Source organism: Polypterus senegalus, chromosome 11, assembly GCF_016835505.1.
Source record: "Polypterus senegalus isolate Bchr_013 chromosome 11, ASM1683550v1, whole genome shotgun sequence".
NCBI lineage: Eukaryota > Metazoa > Chordata > Cladistia > Polypteriformes > Polypteridae > Polypterus > Polypterus senegalus.
Genome location: NC_053164.1, coordinates 73762704 through 73782186, shown reverse-complemented (window position 1 = coordinate 73782186; position 19483 = coordinate 73762704). Strand labels below are relative to the sequence as shown.

Genomic DNA, 19483 nt, shown 5'->3' with positions numbered 1-19483 from the left:
TGAAGATATTATTTGTAGCCAATGTTATATTGGTCCTGTTGTTCTTTCTGAATTTTGGGCATGGTGCTATATAAATAAATTGTGTTCTAATTAGTATTTTTTTTTTCCTTTTGATGGCCCATGGTTTATAATTATAAGTGACTAAAACTAGAGCAGTTCTATTTAATGCAATTAATATATAGCATAATTCAGTGTAGAATATACAGAAGCGTAGTAGGGCAACGGTGAAAAAAATATACGGACACAGTGAAGAAATCAGTAAGAATATGTATTGCCGTTTTCTTCACGTGCATATTTAAAAATATTAGATTGGCTTAAATGTTTATTCTAAATTGGTTTAAAACAATATTGCACACATGCATAGAACATTTTAAAAAACATAATCACTTTTATTATTAACGTTTTACTAAACTCTAACGTGGTGTGAACATTGTAATTATATTGTATACTTCATTTCATGAATGTAAACTAAAAAACTATTTTCAATTAACACAGATCTCGATGATTTTAGTTTTGCCGACATGTTAAATGGTTCCCACAGACCCGAACACAACGTAGATGTTAAAATTAATATTTCACAGATACAATCCGCATTGTTTAGTTTGATGTATGACACGACGTGATGGCAGAAACCCTCTAAATTTCACAATGATGCGTATTATTTGGTTTGATGTACTGTTTATCCCTTCTCATTTTTATTCGCTTATTTTAATTTCTGAACGGGTCCTTTACCCGACGTTACTTTCCGGGCTTTGCCGAGACCTGCTGAAACCTTCCAAAATTAAGTTTACGAAGTCAGTCCTGAAACGACGGAGACGTCACTTCCGGGTGTGTAACTGTAGGTCTACAACTGCGGTGACGTACGGTGCTGTGGCTCTGCAAGTGGATGATACTGGGACATGTCACAAAAGCGAATCTTTGATTGGTGTAGCGCAGTTTTTGCCGTAAACCAATTCCAAGCGGCGGGAGATTCTTGATTTCGCGGCACTGTCAGAGAAGTGGCGACTTTGGATACTTTGATTAAGTTGCTGTTTCCGTTTGGTTAATACGTTCTTTTTTCGTTGCAGCTTTTAAAAATAAAGCACAGCAGGTTGGATTTTTGTTAAATTGGTGCTGGTGAGTCAATCGGGAGCTTCCCTACGGAGCTGCATTGCACAAGGAAAATAATGCCGCATGTTAACATCGAGACGCTGAAATTCGAGTTGTCCACTTTTGATATTGATTACGAGGATGATTCTGTTCTTAATAAACGTAAGTCCTTCCGCAGTGAATATGCATGTCTAAATCTAGTTCGTTTTATTCAGATATACGTGTATGGGGCTGCAGAGGGACAGTTTGTTACAATTACTGTTAAGATCTAAGAAAGTGATGAAGAAAACTGGAAATGAAGTAACGATTCTCCTTTAAGTATATTGTTACAGAAAGACCTTCAAAAGTCATTTAACTTGCTTGTGTTGCATTTATTAAAAGAAGCGTGTGTGAACAGTATGTTATATGTGTGTATTTGTGTATACATTTATATATAATGTGTGTCTGTGTAAATCAGTGTAACTTAGAACTGTAATAGTGTCATTTTGATGAAGTCTGCCAGCTCTACATTATACTAATTTATTAGTATCTTGCGGTGGAAATGTGCAGTGAACGTGTTTGCAGAAAATTATTATTCATAACTCGTAGTCCTAGGTGGCCTGCGCATATGCATGCAGTACCACATCTGAGGGCAGTACTAGGTACTGTACACTGGTTTTAGATATTGGGGTGTTTTATCGCTTCCAAATTGGGCTTATTATATGTAACTGGCAGGTATACAGTACCACTAGCCTTGATTTTTTTTTTCATTGATCTGGTAGAATGAAACCAATGCAGCTTTTGCTCAGAAAATGTTGTCTGTTGCCTCACACAGTTTAAAGAATATAAATGTGCAACTATTAATGCATTCTTTGGTTTGGTACTTAGTGTGCACTGTATTATGTACTACTGAACCACTGTTACTTGTTCAGTGCCATCCATCCATCGTCTTCCGCTTATCCGGAGTCGGGTCGCCGGGGCAGCAACTTAAGCAGAGAGGCCCAGACTTCCCTCTTCCTGGCCACTTCTTCCAGCTCTTCCGGGAGAATCCCAAGGCGTTCCCAGGCTAGCCGGGAGACATAGTCCTCCAGCGTGTCCTGGGTCTTCCCCGGGGCCTCTTCCCGGTTGGACGTTCCCGGAACTCCTCACCAGGGAGGCGTCCAGGAGGCATCCTGATCAGATGCCCGAGCCACCTCATCTGACTCCTCTCGATGCGGAGGATTAGCGGCTCAACTCTGAGCCCCTCCCGGATGACTGAACTTCTCACCCTATCTTTAAGGGAAAGCCCAGACACCCTGCGGAGGAAACTCATTTCAGCTGCTTGTACTCGCGATCTCGTTCTTTCGGTCACTACCCATAGCTCATGACCATAGGTGAGGGTAGGAACGTAGATCGACTCCTTTTTCACCACGACAGACCGATGCAGAGCCCGCATCACTGCGGATGCCGCACCGATCCGCCTGTCGATCTCACGGTCCATTCTTCCCTCACTCGTGAACAAGACCCCGATATACTTGAACTCCTCCACTTGGGGCAGGATCTCTCCCCCAACCTTGAGAGGGCATTCCACCCTTTTCCTGCTGAGGACCATGGTCTCGGATTTGGAGGTGCTGATTCTCATTCCCAGCCGCTTCACTCTCAACAACAACATTTATTTATATAGCACATTTTCATACAAACAGTAGCTCAAAGTGCCTTACATAATAAAGAATAGAAAAATAAAAGACACAATAAGAAAACAAAATAAGTCAACTTTAATTAACATAGAATAAGACTAAGGTCCAATGACCAGGGGGGACAGTATGTAGGGAAAATCTGTAGGGATTCCAGACCATTAGACTGCCCAGTCCTCTCAGCTGCGAACCGTTCCAGAGAGAGCTGAAGATTACGGCCTGATGAAGCAGACAGGACAACATCATCTGTAAAAAAGCAGTGACCCAATGTTCAATGCCTTTTATACATTTTTAAACAAAAAAGACAACTGTATTTTTTCCCTACTTTAAGCATGAAGTTTAGGTTTAAGATTAGAATATGATTTAGATATGGGGTAAAAATGTCAACTGTTATTTATGTGTATTTTCATCATATATACCTTAACGCATTAAAGCAATACCAGTTTTTAGTTCTCTTCAATTTTAAGTGAGTGTAGGAAGTGGGATGTTTGACTTGCTTATTAGTTCTTTCCTGTTGCAACAATTTTGCAAAATGTAGCTGTGCAGTTTGGGATACTGCCTTTTGGAGCCAGTAGACATAATATTAGAAATATGAGAGAATTGCATGTAATCTTATTTCAACAGTAAAAAAAAGATTGCATTTTTTTTGGGGGTGGGGGGGGGAACTCATGCCTGCATGGGGTTGGTAATAACACAGGTAACGGGTGTTCTGACAGGTGACAGCTAGTGGGTTAGAGGTTAGGAATGTAATCAAGTGATAAGAACTTAACAAAAGAAGTAAAAATTTAATACTGCATGTGCTAAGGTGTAAATTCAATTCACCCTGTCCAGGTACAAAGGCGGCCAGTGAACACTGAATTTAAGGCAAGAAACAAATGTGGAGGATTTTACGACGGTCCATTGCAGCGCAGAATCGCACCACTAATCACAAAAGAGTGTACTGCATTCAATACTGTAACAGAAGCCTATAAATAAAGTATCTGTTTAGTTTTATTCCGGTTATTTGTAAATAGATATTTTGAAATTTTGTGATCTGGAGTTGCTAGTGGTGGCTAGTGGTCATACCTCGAGTTTTTTTCAGGAGCTCGGGTTGAGGATAGAAAAAGGAGATGGATAGTCTTTACTTCACATCACTTGAAGAACTAAGCATATTCTGCCAATTGATAGGTATTAATGACACATACTATTGATAACAGCTGCTGCAGGTATGAAATAACAGAATAATAAATATTTATTGATTGGCAGGAATATATTTCCATGTAATTGTGCATAAAAGTAAACCGACCATTTTAATTGCAGTAAGCAATCAGTCAGAACCACAGCACACAAATTGTGTATGCATAGTGGCTATTTTAATGTATTTCCTAATTTTATTTCACCCTTTGATGTATCTAAAATACAATTTCCAACATGTTACAAAACTAGTATTGGTAAAAGATTAGAAGGTGGCCAGGCAATTCATTTGTTGTCCATAACTGTTTCCATATTAAAAGTTCATATATAATTTAAATATATTCTTTATTTTAAAGTAAATCAAATAGTTTATACTTAGTGGTTTTATACTTTAAAGCAAGTGTAATGGGTGTTGCAGAGTGCATTTGGTTGAATGGCAGTACAAAAGAGTTACAATGGAAGCTCCTAGCAAGTACATTTCTTCTCATTTTGATCATTTGTGTTCTTTTGCTTCAGTCCTGGAACAGTGCACCTCTCACCATATAACTGAGAATACAATTGTATGTGAGTGGGTGGCTTTCTCAACAACACGTGGAGAGATAGTCCTCAATAGTGAAAACTTGGAACATTTCGAACATGAGGTAACTAATGCAATGAAAATTTGTTTTTGTATTTTCTTTGGCTATGTATACTTTAAGGTTTAAATACAAAAATAAACTAATAACCTCTGTTTCACTTATTGAGAATTTATGAAATTTGCACCATGTAGTGAGTTCCAGGTTTTTGCTGTTCTCTATTACAGATACTCAAAAAGAAAGTGGCAAAGTCCAGACAGACAGCAGCAAAAGTGATCAGCAAAGCACAACACACTAAAGACATCAGCTCCCTTCAGGAATTGTATCCTTTTAAATGTAAAGGTTCATTGCTTTGATATGTTTTATTTACTATTCTAATTTGTTTAATTGTCACACTACACTGGATTTATTTTCTGGAAAATACAGGGGTCTTGAATATAATGTTGACAATTTTAAAATTTACAGTACTTGAATATTGCTTAGTGTGAAAAGCACTTTCCTCAAAGTATTGCTAAGAATCACAGGTATAATGTCTTGTATTTGTAAAATGTTTCTAGAAGTAATTTGTATTTTAATTGAAATAATCAAATAACTTTTCTCTATACTTTAAAGTTGTTTCTTGTAATATAATAACATGAAACAAAAATTGAATGTTGCTGTTATTGCAGTTTTATCAGAAACTGATTGAAAATTTGCCAAAATTCAGTGAAGTCAAAGCAGTTGATCTGTTTGAGACATTAAATATTATTTAAAGCAGTAAGTAACTATCAAAGGTTTTGTTAATAGTGATGATGGTTTTGTTGTTTGAGGCATGTACAGTGTTGTGAAAAACTATTTGCCCCCTTCCTGATTTCTTATTCTTTTGCATGTTTGTCACACAATGTTTCTGATCATCAAACATATTTAACCATTAGTCAAATATAACACAAGTAAACACAAAATGCAGTTTTTAAATGATGGTTTTTATTATTTAGGGAGAAAAAAAATCCAAACCTACATGGCCCTGTGTGAAAAGTAATTGCCCCTTGTTAAAAAATAACCTAACTGTGGTGTATCACACCTGAGTTCAATTTCCGTAGCCACCCCCAGGCCTGATTACTGCCACACCTGTTTCAATCAAGAAATCACTTAAATAGGAGCTGCCCGACAAAGAGAAGTAGACTAAAAGCACCTCAAAAGCTAGAGATCATGCCAAGATCCAAAGAAATTCAGGAACAAATGAGAACAGAAGTAATTGAGATCTATCAGTCTGGTAAAGGTTATAAAGCCATTTCTAAAGCTTTGGGACTCCAGCGAACCACAGTGAGAGCCATTATCCACAAATGGCAAAAACATGGAACAGTGGTGAACCTTCCCAGGAGTGGCCGGCCGACCAAAATTGCCCCAAGAGCGCAGAGGCGACTCATCCAAGAGGTCACAAAGACCCCAGGACAGCGTCTAAGAACTGCAGGCCTCACTTGCCTCAATTAAGGTCAGTGTTCACGACTCCACCATAAGAAAGAGACTGGGCAAAAACGGCCTGCATGGCAGATTTCCAAGACGCAAACCACTGTTAAGCAAAAAGAACATTAGGGCTCGTCTCAATTTTGCTAAGAAACATCTCAATGATTGCCAAGACTTTTGGGAAAATATCTTGTGGACTGTTGAGACAAAAGTTGAACTTTTTGGAAGGCAAATGTTCCGTTACATCTGGCGTAAAAGGAACACAGCATTTCAGATAAAGAACATCATACCAACAGTAAAATATGGTGGTGGTAGTGTGATGGTCTGGGGTTGTTTTGCTGCTTCAGGACCTGGAAGGCTTGCTGTGATAGATGGAACCATGAATTCTACTGTCTACCAAAAAATCCTGAAGGAGAATGTCCGACCATCTGTTCGTCAACTCAAGCTGAAGCGATCTTGGGTGCTGCAACAGGACAATGACCCAAAACACACCAGCAAATCCACCTCTGAATGGCTGAAGAAAAACAAAATGAAGCCTTTGGAGTGGCCTAGTCAAAGTCTTGACCTGAATCCAATTGAGATGCTATGGCATGACCTTAAAAAGGCGGTTCATGCTAGAAAACCCTCAAATAAAGCTGAATTACAACAATTCTGCAAAGATGAGTGGGCCAAAATTCCTCCAGAGCTGTAAAAGACTCATTGCAAGTTATCATGGCAGCTTGATTGCAGTTATTGCTGCTAAGGGTGGCCCAACCAGTTATTAGGTTCAGGGGGCAATTACTTTTTCACACAGGGCCATGTAGGTTTGGATTTTTTCTCCTAAATAATAAAAACCATCATTTAAAAACTGCATTTTGTGTTTACTTGTGTTATATTTGACTAATGGTTAAATGTGTTTGATGATCAGAAACATTTTGTGTGACAAACATGCAAAAGAATAAGAAATCAGGAAGGGGGCAGATAGTTTTTCACACCACTGTAAATAACTTTGAGTAATGCTTGCTTTACTAGCTGTTTTAACAGTAATAAACCTCTCTTTAAATTAAAAAAAAAATGTGATTTCTTGCTTGTGGAAGGCAAAGCAGCAGCTAATTATTCTGCAATTTTTTATTATGGGAGAGAGTGAGGTAGATACTGTAACTTGCATTTAATCAATGAAAGTTTCCTTGATTGAAATGTGTGCAGAATCCAAGCAGAAGTGGAAGAGGAGAATCTTCTGGATTCCTACTCTACACCAGCTAAGGTATGTCCTAAATGGAAAAAAAGACAGACGGCAAATAAGCAATGATATAAGGAGAAGAGCTGTGTTAAAGTGACATTAGATATATCTTTTCTTTTTTTTTTTTTTTTTTAGAAAGGAATAAATCAATCATGTGTTATTCAGTCACACCTGGTTGGATTCCTGTTAATTTTATGCGACAATCATCATTTTTTTTTCCCAGGAAAATCAAAAATCTATCTAAATTTATCATGCAGCTGTTTTCGGTAGAGCTGCTGTACTTAACAAGGGATAGTTACAATTTGTTTTTTGCAGGGTTCTCAAAAAAGACCACTATCAACTCCAGAAAATCCACAATCTAAGAAGAGTCTTTTGGTTGCTTCTAGTCCTCTTCGACTTTTCTCACCTGCTAGTTTCTCACCAAGGTACTGACTAAGCATTTTTATAGTACTCTAATTTTGTCTTCTGTATCTTGATTGTAATGGGTTTTATTTTTTTTTTTAATCTTATGATTAAGCAAATTTTAAATTTCTTACCTTTTTTAACAATATAGTATCTTAACTAGAAATAAGTAGAATATATGTTTCAATCAATCAATCAATCAACATTTATTTATATAGCACATATTCATACAAAAAAAATGTAGCTCAAAGTGCTTTACAAAATGAATAGAGAAATAGAAGACACAATAAAAGATAAACATAAGTCAACATTAATTAACATAGAATAAGAGTAAGGTCCAATGGCCAGGGTGGACAGAAAAAACAAAAAAAAACTCCAAAGGCTGGAGAAAAAAATAAAATCTGTAGGGGTTCCAGACCAAGAGACCGCCCAGTCCCCTCTGGGCAATCTACCTAACATAAATCAAACAGTCCTCTTTGTATTTAGGGTTTTCATGGAAGGACCTGATGATGATGGTCACGTAGACTTCTGGCTTTCAGTCCATCAATGTTGGTCATGATGCTTTGAGTAGGTGGTGGTGGCGCAGGCCGCCACCACAAAGAAACCGGAAAAAGAAACAGAAGAGAAAGTAGGGGTCAGTACGGATTTTAGAGCCACTATGAATAGTTATTATGAAGAATTGAACATACAAAGTATCAGTATTAAGTTAAAGTGAAGTTATAAAAAGGCCATGTTAAAGTAATGTGTTTTCAGCAGTGTTTTAAAGTGCTCTACTGTATTTGCCTGGCGAATTCCTATTGGCAGGCTATTCCAGATTTTGGGTGCATAACAGCAGAAGGCCGCCTCACCACTTCTTTTAAGTTTAGCTTTTGGAATTATAAGGAGACACTCATTTGAAGATCTAAGGTTACGATTTGGAATATAAGCGTCAGGCATTCCGATATATAAGATGGGCGAGATTATTTAAGGCTTTATAAACCATAAGCAGTATTTTAAAGTCAATCCTGAATGACGCAGGCAACCAGTGTAGTAACATCAAAACTGGAGAAATGTGTTTGGATTTTCTTTTCCCAGTTAGGATTCTAGCAGCTGCATTCTGCACTCGTTGCAAATGATTTATGTCTTTTGGGTAGTCCTGAGAGGAGTGCGTTACAGTAATCTAGTCTACTGAAAACAAAAGCGTGAATTAATTTCTCCGCATCTTTCAATGATATAAGAGGTCTAACTTTAGCTATGTTTCTTAAGTGAAAAAATGCTGTCCTAGTGGTCTGATGAATATGCGATTTAAAATTCAGATTACAGTCAACGGTTACCCCTAAATTTTTTACTTCCGTCTTAACTTTTAATCCTAGTGCATTAAGTTTATTTCTGATAACCTCGCTGAATCCATTATTGCCAATTACCAAAATTTCAGTTTTCTCTTTATTTAGTTTGAGAAAATTACTATTCATCCATTCAGAAATACCAGTAAGACATTGTGTTAGTGTATCGAAAGAGTCGGAGTCATCAGGTGCTATAGATAAGTACAGCTGTGTGTCATCAGCATAGCTGTGGTAGCTCACTTTGTAACCTGAGATAATCTGACCTAACGGAAGCATGTAGATTGAGAATAACAGCGGACCCAGGATAGAGCCTTGTGGAACACCATATCGGATATCATGTGTCTTTGAGATGTGATTACCACAACTCACAAAGAATTTTCTCCCTGCCAGGTAGGATTCAAACCAATTTAAGACACTGCAAGAGAGGCCCACCCATTGACTAAGGCGATTTCTAAGAATTTTATGATCAATGGTGTCAAATGCAGCACTCAGATCTAAGAGGATGAGAACAGATAAATGGCCTCTGTCTGCATTTACCCGCAAGTCATTTACTACTTTAACGAGTGCAGTTTCTGTGCTCTGAAGCCTGACTGAAAAGTATCAAGAATAGCATGTTTATTTAGGTGGTCATTTAACTGCATAATGACTGCCTTCTCTAGAATTTTACTTAAGAAGGGTAGGTTAGAAATGGGTCTAAAATTTTCAAAGGCAGAGGGGTCAAGATTATGTTTCTTAAGAAGGGGTTTAACTACAGCAGTCTTAAGACAGTTTCAGTGATGTGTATATATAATATGCTTTATAATTAAAATGAGGCAAACACTGTAAATTCGAAGCTATACTTTACTGCGTCACAGTTTTCTTTCATTTGCATGCTTTATTGCTTAATGTGAACATTTTATTTTGATGGGGATTGTGCTGCCTTTTTCATAACTTGTGTCCTTACAGCTAATAAGCAGGTAATCTTGTATTGATTTTGCTTGGCTTTAAACTGGAAGAGTTGTTTACCTTACTATAAAGTGTAAAACATCTCACACTTTTTCTGTATTTAGTGATTTCAACAGTAAATGATTATTTCAATAGATAAATCGCCGGAGTTAGAGCTGATTTATACTTCACGCTCAGAACGCGTACGCGCCCGCATGATGGCTGCCATGCGTTCCCAGCGTTCATTTCATGCGTCCTCTGAGCAGGTCCTCAGAAATTAACGCAACACGTGCGCGAGTTGCAGTACCAGCAAAAAGTCAGGGGGCGCAGTGTGCTAAAAGTCAGAATGTGACGTCAGAGTCTCTGTTTACTATCTACATGTGACAGAAAGCCGCTGTGCAGATCCTACGGGGATAGATGTGCGTACTTCGCTGTTTGATGAATGGTTCAATGTGGTGAAGCAAAATGGCGACATACAGATGCATTCGTGGTGCTTTTATATTCAAGCGTTGCATATTCCCGATCGTAATGACACGATGCATTTTAAAAGTCTCTGCAGCATGCGTCGCGTGAAGTATAACTCCGGCCTTATACTTCACACGACGCATGCTGCAGCGGACGCTCCTGCTATGCAAGCATTGTAGTGTTTATACTTGTGCGTGTACTTTACGTAAATCTGGAGGAATCCACCAGGTGGCAGTGCGAGATATTATCACGGTGAGAACATGTTTGGGTTCTCTGTTGTTAATTGCCTAGAACACCTGTTAAATTCCGATGACATCTTACAGCAATATCTCTGACAAAGGATGTTTATTGATTAAATCCATCAATCCAGGGATGTGTCCATTCCAGGAAGCATTGGGCACGAGTGAGAAACAATCCCTGGACGAGGCCTCGGCTCATCTCAAGATTAATACACACATACACTAGCGTCATTTTAGCGGCACCAAATCCCCAAATCTGCATATCTTTGGAAGGAAACTGGAGCACAGTGTGGAATACAAGCAGGAAATACCAGCAACATAACTCCCTGCGAGACAGCAGTGCTACCGATCCGCCACCATGTCATCCCCATGTGTGTAATTATTCCCTCGTGTGTAATTATTAACAGTATTCATTATTTAAACAAAATTGTATGTAAAATGTAACATACACACTTTAAGTCATTTCATTTTGAAAGTGATATCAAGTATAAATGTAATATAATTTGTTCTGTGTGGTGATCTATTGCTGCTTGCGCTGCTGTCAGGTCCAAGAAGCTTGTAGCGATTAAAAACTGGGATGACGTTTACAATGGTCTCCTTTAATGATAAAGTAAACTACAAGGTTAAAGTGGACATTTTGAGATTAAAGCTGAAATTTCCACTTTAATTACAAAATACACGTTTTCACCGTGTCGTTTATTTTTTTCTCAGTGACTCAAATGCAGCGCTCTACATTATGTTGCTGTTGTGAAGTTGCAAAAAAAAAAAAAAAAGACGGCACAAAAGATATGTGAGACTTCTAAAATGTATCGTGTCATTACGATCGGAAATATGCGACGCTTTAATATAAAAGCACCACGAATGCATCTGTATGTCGGCATTTTGCTTTACCACATGGAACCATTCATCAAACAGCGAAGCGTGCACATTGATCCCCGTAGGATCTGTATAGAGACTTTCTGTCACATGTAGATAGTAAACAGAGATTCTGACGTCACGTTCCGACTTTTAGCACGCTGCGGCCCACCCCGACTTTTTACTGGTACTGCAACTCGCGCACGTGTTGTGTTAATTTCTGAGGACCTGCTCAGAGGACGCATGAAATGAATGCTGGGAACGAGTGGCAGCCATGATCCGGGCACGTACGCGTTCTGAGCGTGAAGTATAAACCGTCCCTTAACTTTTGAGACCACATCCTTGAGGGCCAGATGTAAATATTAAGCATTTCTTTTCCCAAATTTTAACATGATCCTGAATAAGTGTGTTGGCCAATAGAATAATCTTTACAGCTATACATAATTAAATTTAAAACCTCCTTTCCTGTTTTGAATCCAGCAAGAGACAAATAGCCAGCAAGAGCACATTACCACCAATTTACTAGGTTTTTCTACTGTCTATAGTCTAAACAATATACTATACACAAAAAAATATTTTTTTCCTCTATTGTGATTAGCCTTAGATTTCTATTCATTTAAAATTTTGATTACATTTCTAGGAATCAAAATTGTATGTAATGAATTTGTGCACCTTTCTTCTTGCACCTTTAACAGTTCAACGCCATCTCAAAAGTACAGTTCTCGAACCAGTCGAGGAGAAATTGTAAACACATATGGAATAACACAAGGCACCTCATGGTGCGGCCAAGGAGGAGCACAGACTGTGGTGCGCTTATGTGATATGAGTGAGGAGTCCCTTTCCAGAAATTACAAATATATGTTTCAGAAACTGCGGGACATCCGTGATGGTGAGTTATGTCCTGATGATATAGTAAAGTATGTTTTTTGGCAACATTTTACAAGTTAATGCAAGAAGTACAATAGGTGTTAGATGATTTGTTCATACTATTTTTGTTTGTTCATATATTTAAGTCTAAAAAAAATCAACTGCTTAATATCTAAGTAGTCTTCCACAGTTGCAATTTACGCACCATCCTTATGAAGTTTTACTGTATTAAAATCTGAATAATTTTGTATATACCTATGGTGTAACATTTGTTACCTTGAGATATATATATATATATATATATATATATATATATATATATATATATATATATATATATATATATATATATATATATATATATATATATATTATAATAATGTAACTTCTTATACCATGGCAAATCCAGAACAAAATAATAGTTGATCACTTAACAGCAAACAGTTAATATTAAAAGACTATATAGTTGTGACAGTAGATACTAAAATACAAGGATTAAATATTTTCCTCAAATAAGTCTCAATGTAAGCCTGTCTCATAATTGCCATATGGAAAGTAATTTACTTGTTTTTAGGGGTCTATTTTTGTTTGCTTGTATCCAACTATCTGACCTTTTGTTCCCAAGTGTATTATTATTTACGTCATATGCAATTTCTAATTTGGTAATCTTTGGCACATCAGTTTGTGATGAAAATGTGCACAGCATCTGAATGAATACAGTTTCTTAATGGTCCTCCTTCTTCTTATAACATGGACAGTTCAATATTTTGTTAAAAAAAACCCTTTTACTTGTTATTAAAGCCATCTTTAAAGTGCATATGTTAGTTGATTTGTAAACATGCATTAGAAAGGTATTTGTATTATAAATTTCCTTCATATAATCTTTATTTTATTTAGTCTTGGCTAATAAGATCGAAGATCTTGGTGCTACACTCAAAAACTGTTACAGTATTGAAGAGTTTGCATCAACTTCATTACCAGCACAGGTAAAGACTTAATCTTGTCTTTATTAACCCATAATTGAATGCCATATATTCATGTATGTTGTACCTCCATTGTCTTAGCTCCCAAATGTGTTTTAAAATAAAGACCGATTCCAGAAAATGAGTGAATGAATACTATTTGTAATTTTTTATTTATTTACTTTTCTTTTTAACTTGAAGTATTTTAATGTCTGAAACAACATTTCTTTAGGACATTCTTTGTTGCACATTTAAAATGTCATTTTAATGAAGTAGTTTCACAAGCATCATAGTCTGATTTCACTTTAGGCTAGAGACGGTGTACCAGTTTCTCTATCAACCAGAAGAATGACACAGAGGTGGCTTATCACATTTGTCTGCAGATACTTTACTGGCTAAATAGGGCTAAGTTAAAACTTATGTAATGGACTTGTTGTAGTAATGGCAAGTAAGATGTTTTACGCAGATAGTTGTTGTTTGATCATATTGAAAAGTCCTATTCTGTTCAGATACTAATGTGAGCAGTAAGGCACTACAGTCTTTCCCTCTGGCCAGTTGTATGGTAGGTATTTTATGTGAAAAAGGAAATAAATGAAAATTATAACATGAAAATACAATCTTTACAATTTTCAATGTCTATGCGCAAGAATGCTACAAACTTTTAAAATAAAATAACAGCATTTGCAGTTTAATTTTCAGTCTGCACAGCAATAAAGCTGCAAAAATGAAAAGTAAAATGCAAATAAGCACTGGGACCACCTGCTGTTTGTTGAATTTTCACTTTCCACTTTGCATTTTTGTCAAATAGCGTAGGTTAGTGGGTGGGGCTTTGCACCTAGAGTTTGCACAATATTTTGTTCTTCGTAGCTGTAGCCACTTCGCCTCTATACTGCGAGCTTCACAGTGTAACTGTTCCGCAAAATATGAAGACCATGTATAATTGTAGTTCTGAATTAATGTGCTATTTAATTACAATATTTAATGTGACAAAAATGTATTGCTTCATAATTTACATTTATTTACACAGAAGTGGAAATGGGATGCTCCTCCTCCATCCTATTCTGCTGTAGTTGACCGATGACTTAATTGAACTCTTTATCGTTACAGCTTTTTAAAATAAGGTGATACAGTAGTGATTATTTTAATTACTTTTGAAGACTTTCTATAATCCATAGGTTTTAGCTCAATTCATGCTTCTTTTTCCATCATTTTTATAAGATTTTTTTTTTTTTTTATCCCACCTCATTATGAGTCAGCAGTATATTTGTTTTGACATGTTTCAAGTTTTGACACATTTCAAATCATCTTGCTTATGCATAAAAGTGCATAGGGATGCATTTTATCCCAAGTTGGGTGTAAACCTGTCCTTTAGGCAAAGGAAATAGGGGCTACAAGTTGATCATTGTCATGATATATATTTTATGGGATCCCTTGCCTTTTTAATAGAAAGCCTTATAAATTAGATTTGATAAACATCTTGTGCAATTTAATGGTCATCACACAAAAACATCTGGTATAACTATCTGGTGGAAAAAGGTGAACCCAGGGTTAACTAATGCATTGTGCTTTGCATATGTCCGCTATTGATGTCAAGGTGTTTAAAAAGGTATCCATATTATACAGTATGTTTTACAAAGCAAAAGAAGGTTTTTCTTGCAATTTAAATCTTAATTGGATACAGCTATTAATAAAAAGGCTATCTTTGTGAAAGAAACTGTCCATCATAAACTTTTTAAATACATGTTTAAAGAAAATCTCACAGAGCATAAATTAAAACTTAATAATAAAAAAGATTAAAAGAGAAAAAGATTTGAGAGAGCAAGTAAAGCACGTTAAGGAGCTATTGGCAGGCACTTTGTTGGCCTGTCTTTACAATTAAAAATGTTCTCTGTCTATTTCCTTCTTCAACTCTACCTCTTCTATTATACACCATCAGATCTTGGATAAGTGTTTAGAGGCCTTTTTATTGACTGACTTGTAGTATAAGTGGAGCTAGAGATTTAGGGACATGTTTGACTTGTGGCTTTTTTCAATTAAGTCCCTGTATGAGTGCCACAGTGATCATACACATAATTTTTAATCTATATGGAACGCAAGCGGCAAACATTAGTAATTGATTTTTTTTTTTTGGCTTTTATTGTGACATTATCTTAATAGTGCAGAACTTAGGAAATGTACTGTAGCCACTTTACATACTCCATAATTCAAACAGAGAGTGATAGCTGCTCACAAATTTCTATCATGATTCTGCAACTTTAAAGTGTTGTACTTTTTTGGCAACAGCATAAGAGGATAAGAATGTTGAGTGTGTTTGAGAAATAAATGCCTTACAGGTCCTCAGTTGTCTTCTTCAGTAAATAATAACAACAACAACATTTATTTATATAGCACATTTTCATACAAATAATGTAGCTCAAAGTGCTTTACATGATGAAGAAAGAGAAAAACTATAAAGTAAGAATTAAAATCAGAGAACACTAATTAACATAGAATAAAAGTACACACCAAATACCAGTGTCATCTGAAAAAGAATCCTAAGTCGATTGAAAAATGAATGACATTACTTTTATTATAGTATGATTAATTTGGTCTTTCAGTCGGATAAATAATTGTGAAAAGGAATACTGAGTAAACTTAAACTCATAATTTTAAGAGATATGACAAATTATATCAAAATGCACCAAATTGGATACATGATGTTACTAATATGAACATAAAAAATGAAGACGTGCCTAAAAGAACCTTACAACTGTAAAGTTAAAAATGAGAAAAATTAAAGTGGGATGGGACTGCAAAGAAATAAGCTTTTATATCACTACCAGACTTTATTCTCTTTTCAGACACATATATGCCACGTGGACAGCCTGGAAGCAATTTTTAAATTGTTTAATATATTCAGTTTATATAATTAGTAACTTTTCCATACAGTATGTTTTAAGTGCTTGAATATATTAAAAATACCTCAAATATAATGAAGGGCAAATAAAGTATTTTACTGTAGTGAGATACTAGTAACCAAAGCAATTATGCAAAAATGTTAATGTTGATAGGCTGCCTAAGATCTACCCCAGCATTGTATACACCTTATGCCACAGTCCACCTTAAGAACACAGAATTTCCTGTTTCCAACCTCCTTCTACTCCTTCCTGTTCTTGTTTGGCAGGGGCATGCCTGCTCTGAGCATTGTAGTAAACTGTCACACTTCAGCAAGGTTAGGTTTAAAGTATACCGTATCGGGTAGCATCTAGGAGGTAATGGCAGGTTATTTTTTCAAATGGCTATGCCTGTATATTGCATTTCACCACACTGCTGTGCTAGGTTTGCATTACTTCGACCACCGTCCTTGGTGTTCATTACAGGTGTCCACAACAATGTTTGAAGTGGATAACCACTATCGCCCAATTTTTGACTACCTGTTAACTTGTAGCTGCTTTTTTCTGACCCACTGCCAAATTTCCGTTCAGATGCAGACATTATGAGTACTCCCAGGACACTTCACCGCAGTAGCTGTGAAAGATCCTTAGTGATTATAAATCACCTGTATGGTTAGTGAAGTAGGTTTACTTTTGGCACAGGTGCATGCAAAAAGAGGCTTCAAGGATGAATAAATATCGGCTACAGCCCAGTGCTTTAATTTCATTGAAGGGACAGAGACACGTTTAAGTCGATACTGTTCTGGTACCAAGACATCCCCTGAGAGCAAATTTTCTCAACCATCTAAGAAGAGTTTGGTGATGAACAATGCTTTTTCCAGCATGATAAAGCACTGTGCAAAAAGGCAAAAGTTGTAACTAAGTGGCTTGGGGAGCAAAACATTGAAATTCTGGGTCCCTGGGCAGTTAACTTCCCAAACCTTAATCCCATTGAGAACTTGTGGTCAATACTCAAGAGGCGGGTGGACAAACAAAATCCCACACATTCTGACAAACTCCAAGCATTGATTATGCAAGAATGGACTGCCATCAGTCAGGATTTGGCCTAGAAATTGATTGAAAGTATGCCAGGACGAATTGCAGAGGTCTTTAAAGAGAAGGGCCATCACTGCAAATATTGACTCTGCACATAAATTTAACGTAGTTGTCAACAAAAGCATTTAAAACTTATGAAATGCTTTTAATTATACTTCAGTATACCATAAAAACATCTGACAAAAAGTTCTAAAAACACTGAAGCAGCAAACTTTGTGAAAACCAATGCTCGTGTCATTCTCAAAACTTTTGGCCCGGACTGTAGGTTGAGTGTTACCTTTGTTTGAAGGTGCGAGATTTTCAATGATATGTTGCCTTTTCAGGAGAATGTCATTTTACTGGGACAGATCTGCTGTGACAGCAACGGCAAGCTCAATGCCAAATCTGTAGTTTTAGAAGGGGATTTGGAATATTCTTGTGGGATGCAAGTTCCTGTCGATTTGTCAGAACTTCGTGAGTACTCCCTATTCCCTGGACAGGTAGGCTACTAGATTTATATTCATTGCCATTTAATTTAGTTTTGTATAAAGTGTATTCAGTTTATTTATTCCAAAGTGCATTTTTATTGTATGCTTATTTGTTCATAGTACTACAAACTTATTAATGCGCCTGAAAAAACCTTTAAACTTGAATAATTCTTTAAGGATTGGCTGAAGAGTGAAACTACATATTAGTTTTTCTTTTTGTGCATCTCTTAATGCATGAAGTGGAAAAACTGTGAATGATTTGTGATTGATTATAATCTCATTTTAGAGACATGAGATATACTGCATTAATTCAAAATTACTTCAAAAACACAGCCTACTACACTCTAACAAAACTAGTACATTTGTCATCATGTATACCAGTCTGTAAGCAAGTTTAAATGTTTAAGTGCTGAATTTTTTTATTCCAATCCAAAAAATGTGTCACTTTATCTGAGAGTTCAAAATAATACTGTAAGAAATCCATAGGAAACATTTAAATGAATTGTTAAATTGGTTGCTATTGTACAGAGTGAAATCCTTTTGAGTGTCTGTAAATTTTATATGATTATATGTTTTCTCACAAACCTATTTGAAGTGATTTTTTTTTTTTTGATTTAGTAACAAATTTTATGCCATAGTCCTCACAATCGCCCCCACCCCCGTCCAATATTTATTTCCTGCATTATTCTGTAAAGAGTCATGTAGCACAAAAGTCTAACAGGTTTTCATATGTATAGTATAAAATAACAAGTCGTCTTAATTCAGTTACGGTGAGAAAGTAGCTTAAAGTTTATGTGTACCAACTGTCTAAATAAATAATACTGTTTTCTGATATTGTAAATTAGCTTGGATATAGATGTTTGCCAAATGTACAAACCTAGTTATGATTTATGTAGATTGTAGTAGGGGTATTGAGGACATTCATATCAAACTTGGGAGCACAAGTAAATTCCACATGAAAGAATGGTTAGTTAACCAGGGCTGAGCTAATTAGAATTGGTAATACTACCATGCCCAATGCATTTTCTGTCTCTGAGTGAAGAGACAGGAATACATTTGGATCTTTTCTGATGCTGCCTTCCCTCAACTACAGTGCACTCCTGATAAAGTAGTTAAGCACAGGATTCTTGCACACCTCCTGCTGTGAATATCCATGTATATATGTATTGTATTATATTATTATATATATTATATAAATAAATAAAATGACTACTGCTGTTTGTCAATTTGAATACATTTCTGCAAATGTTTGGGGCCAATCGACAATGTTTATTTACGTGGATGGAGTGTCCAGCCATTTGGAAATGGACAGTGTTATCGACCATTGGCTGAGGCCTACATTGAACCTATAAGATAGATATTTTATTAATCCCAAGGGGAAATTCACATACTCCAGCAGCATCATACTGATTAAAAAAAAAATAAATAAATAAAGAGTGATAAAAATGCAGGCATAACAGACAATAACTTTGAATAATGTTAACGTTTACTCCCCACAGGTGGAATTGAAGAGTCGTATAGTGTGGGGGAGGAACAATCTCCTCAGTCTGTCAGTGGAGCAGGACAGTGACAGCAATCTGTTGCTGAAGCTGCTCCTCTGTCTGGAGATGATATTGTTCAGTGGATTCTCCATGATTGACAGGAGCGTGCTCAGCGCCCGTCGCTCTTCCAGGGATGTCAAACTGTCCAGCTTCGTGCCTACAATAGAGCCTGCCTTCCTCACCAGTTTGTCCAGGCATGAGGCATCTGTTTTCTATATGTTGCCTCCCCAGCACATCACCGCGTAGAAGAGGGTGGTCGACACAACCGTCTGATAGAACATCTGCAGCATCTTATTGCAGATGTTGAAAGATGCCAGCCT

General features: G+C 36.5%; 1 protein-coding gene across 1 annotated transcript in view; it reads left to right on the top strand.

Annotated features, from left to right (window-relative positions):
• The first annotated feature begins 943 nt into the window (after window positions 1–943).
• The window catches only part of pola2 (polymerase (DNA directed), alpha 2), a 61892-nt gene continuing 43352 nt past the window's right edge, over window positions 944–19483 (top strand). The window contains exons 1-8 of the mRNA XM_039769047.1: window positions 944–1251; window positions 4431–4555; window positions 4717–4811; window positions 7118–7175; window positions 7467–7576; window positions 12054–12247; window positions 13123–13211; window positions 17479–17634. Of these exons, the coding sequence (XP_039624981.1) occupies window positions 1167–1251; window positions 4431–4555; window positions 4717–4811; window positions 7118–7175; window positions 7467–7576; window positions 12054–12247; window positions 13123–13211; window positions 17479–17634 (912 nt within the window). The 5' untranslated portion in view covers window positions 944–1166. The remainder of the gene's footprint in view (window positions 1252–4430; window positions 4556–4716; window positions 4812–7117; window positions 7176–7466; window positions 7577–12053; window positions 12248–13122; window positions 13212–17478; window positions 17635–19483) is intronic.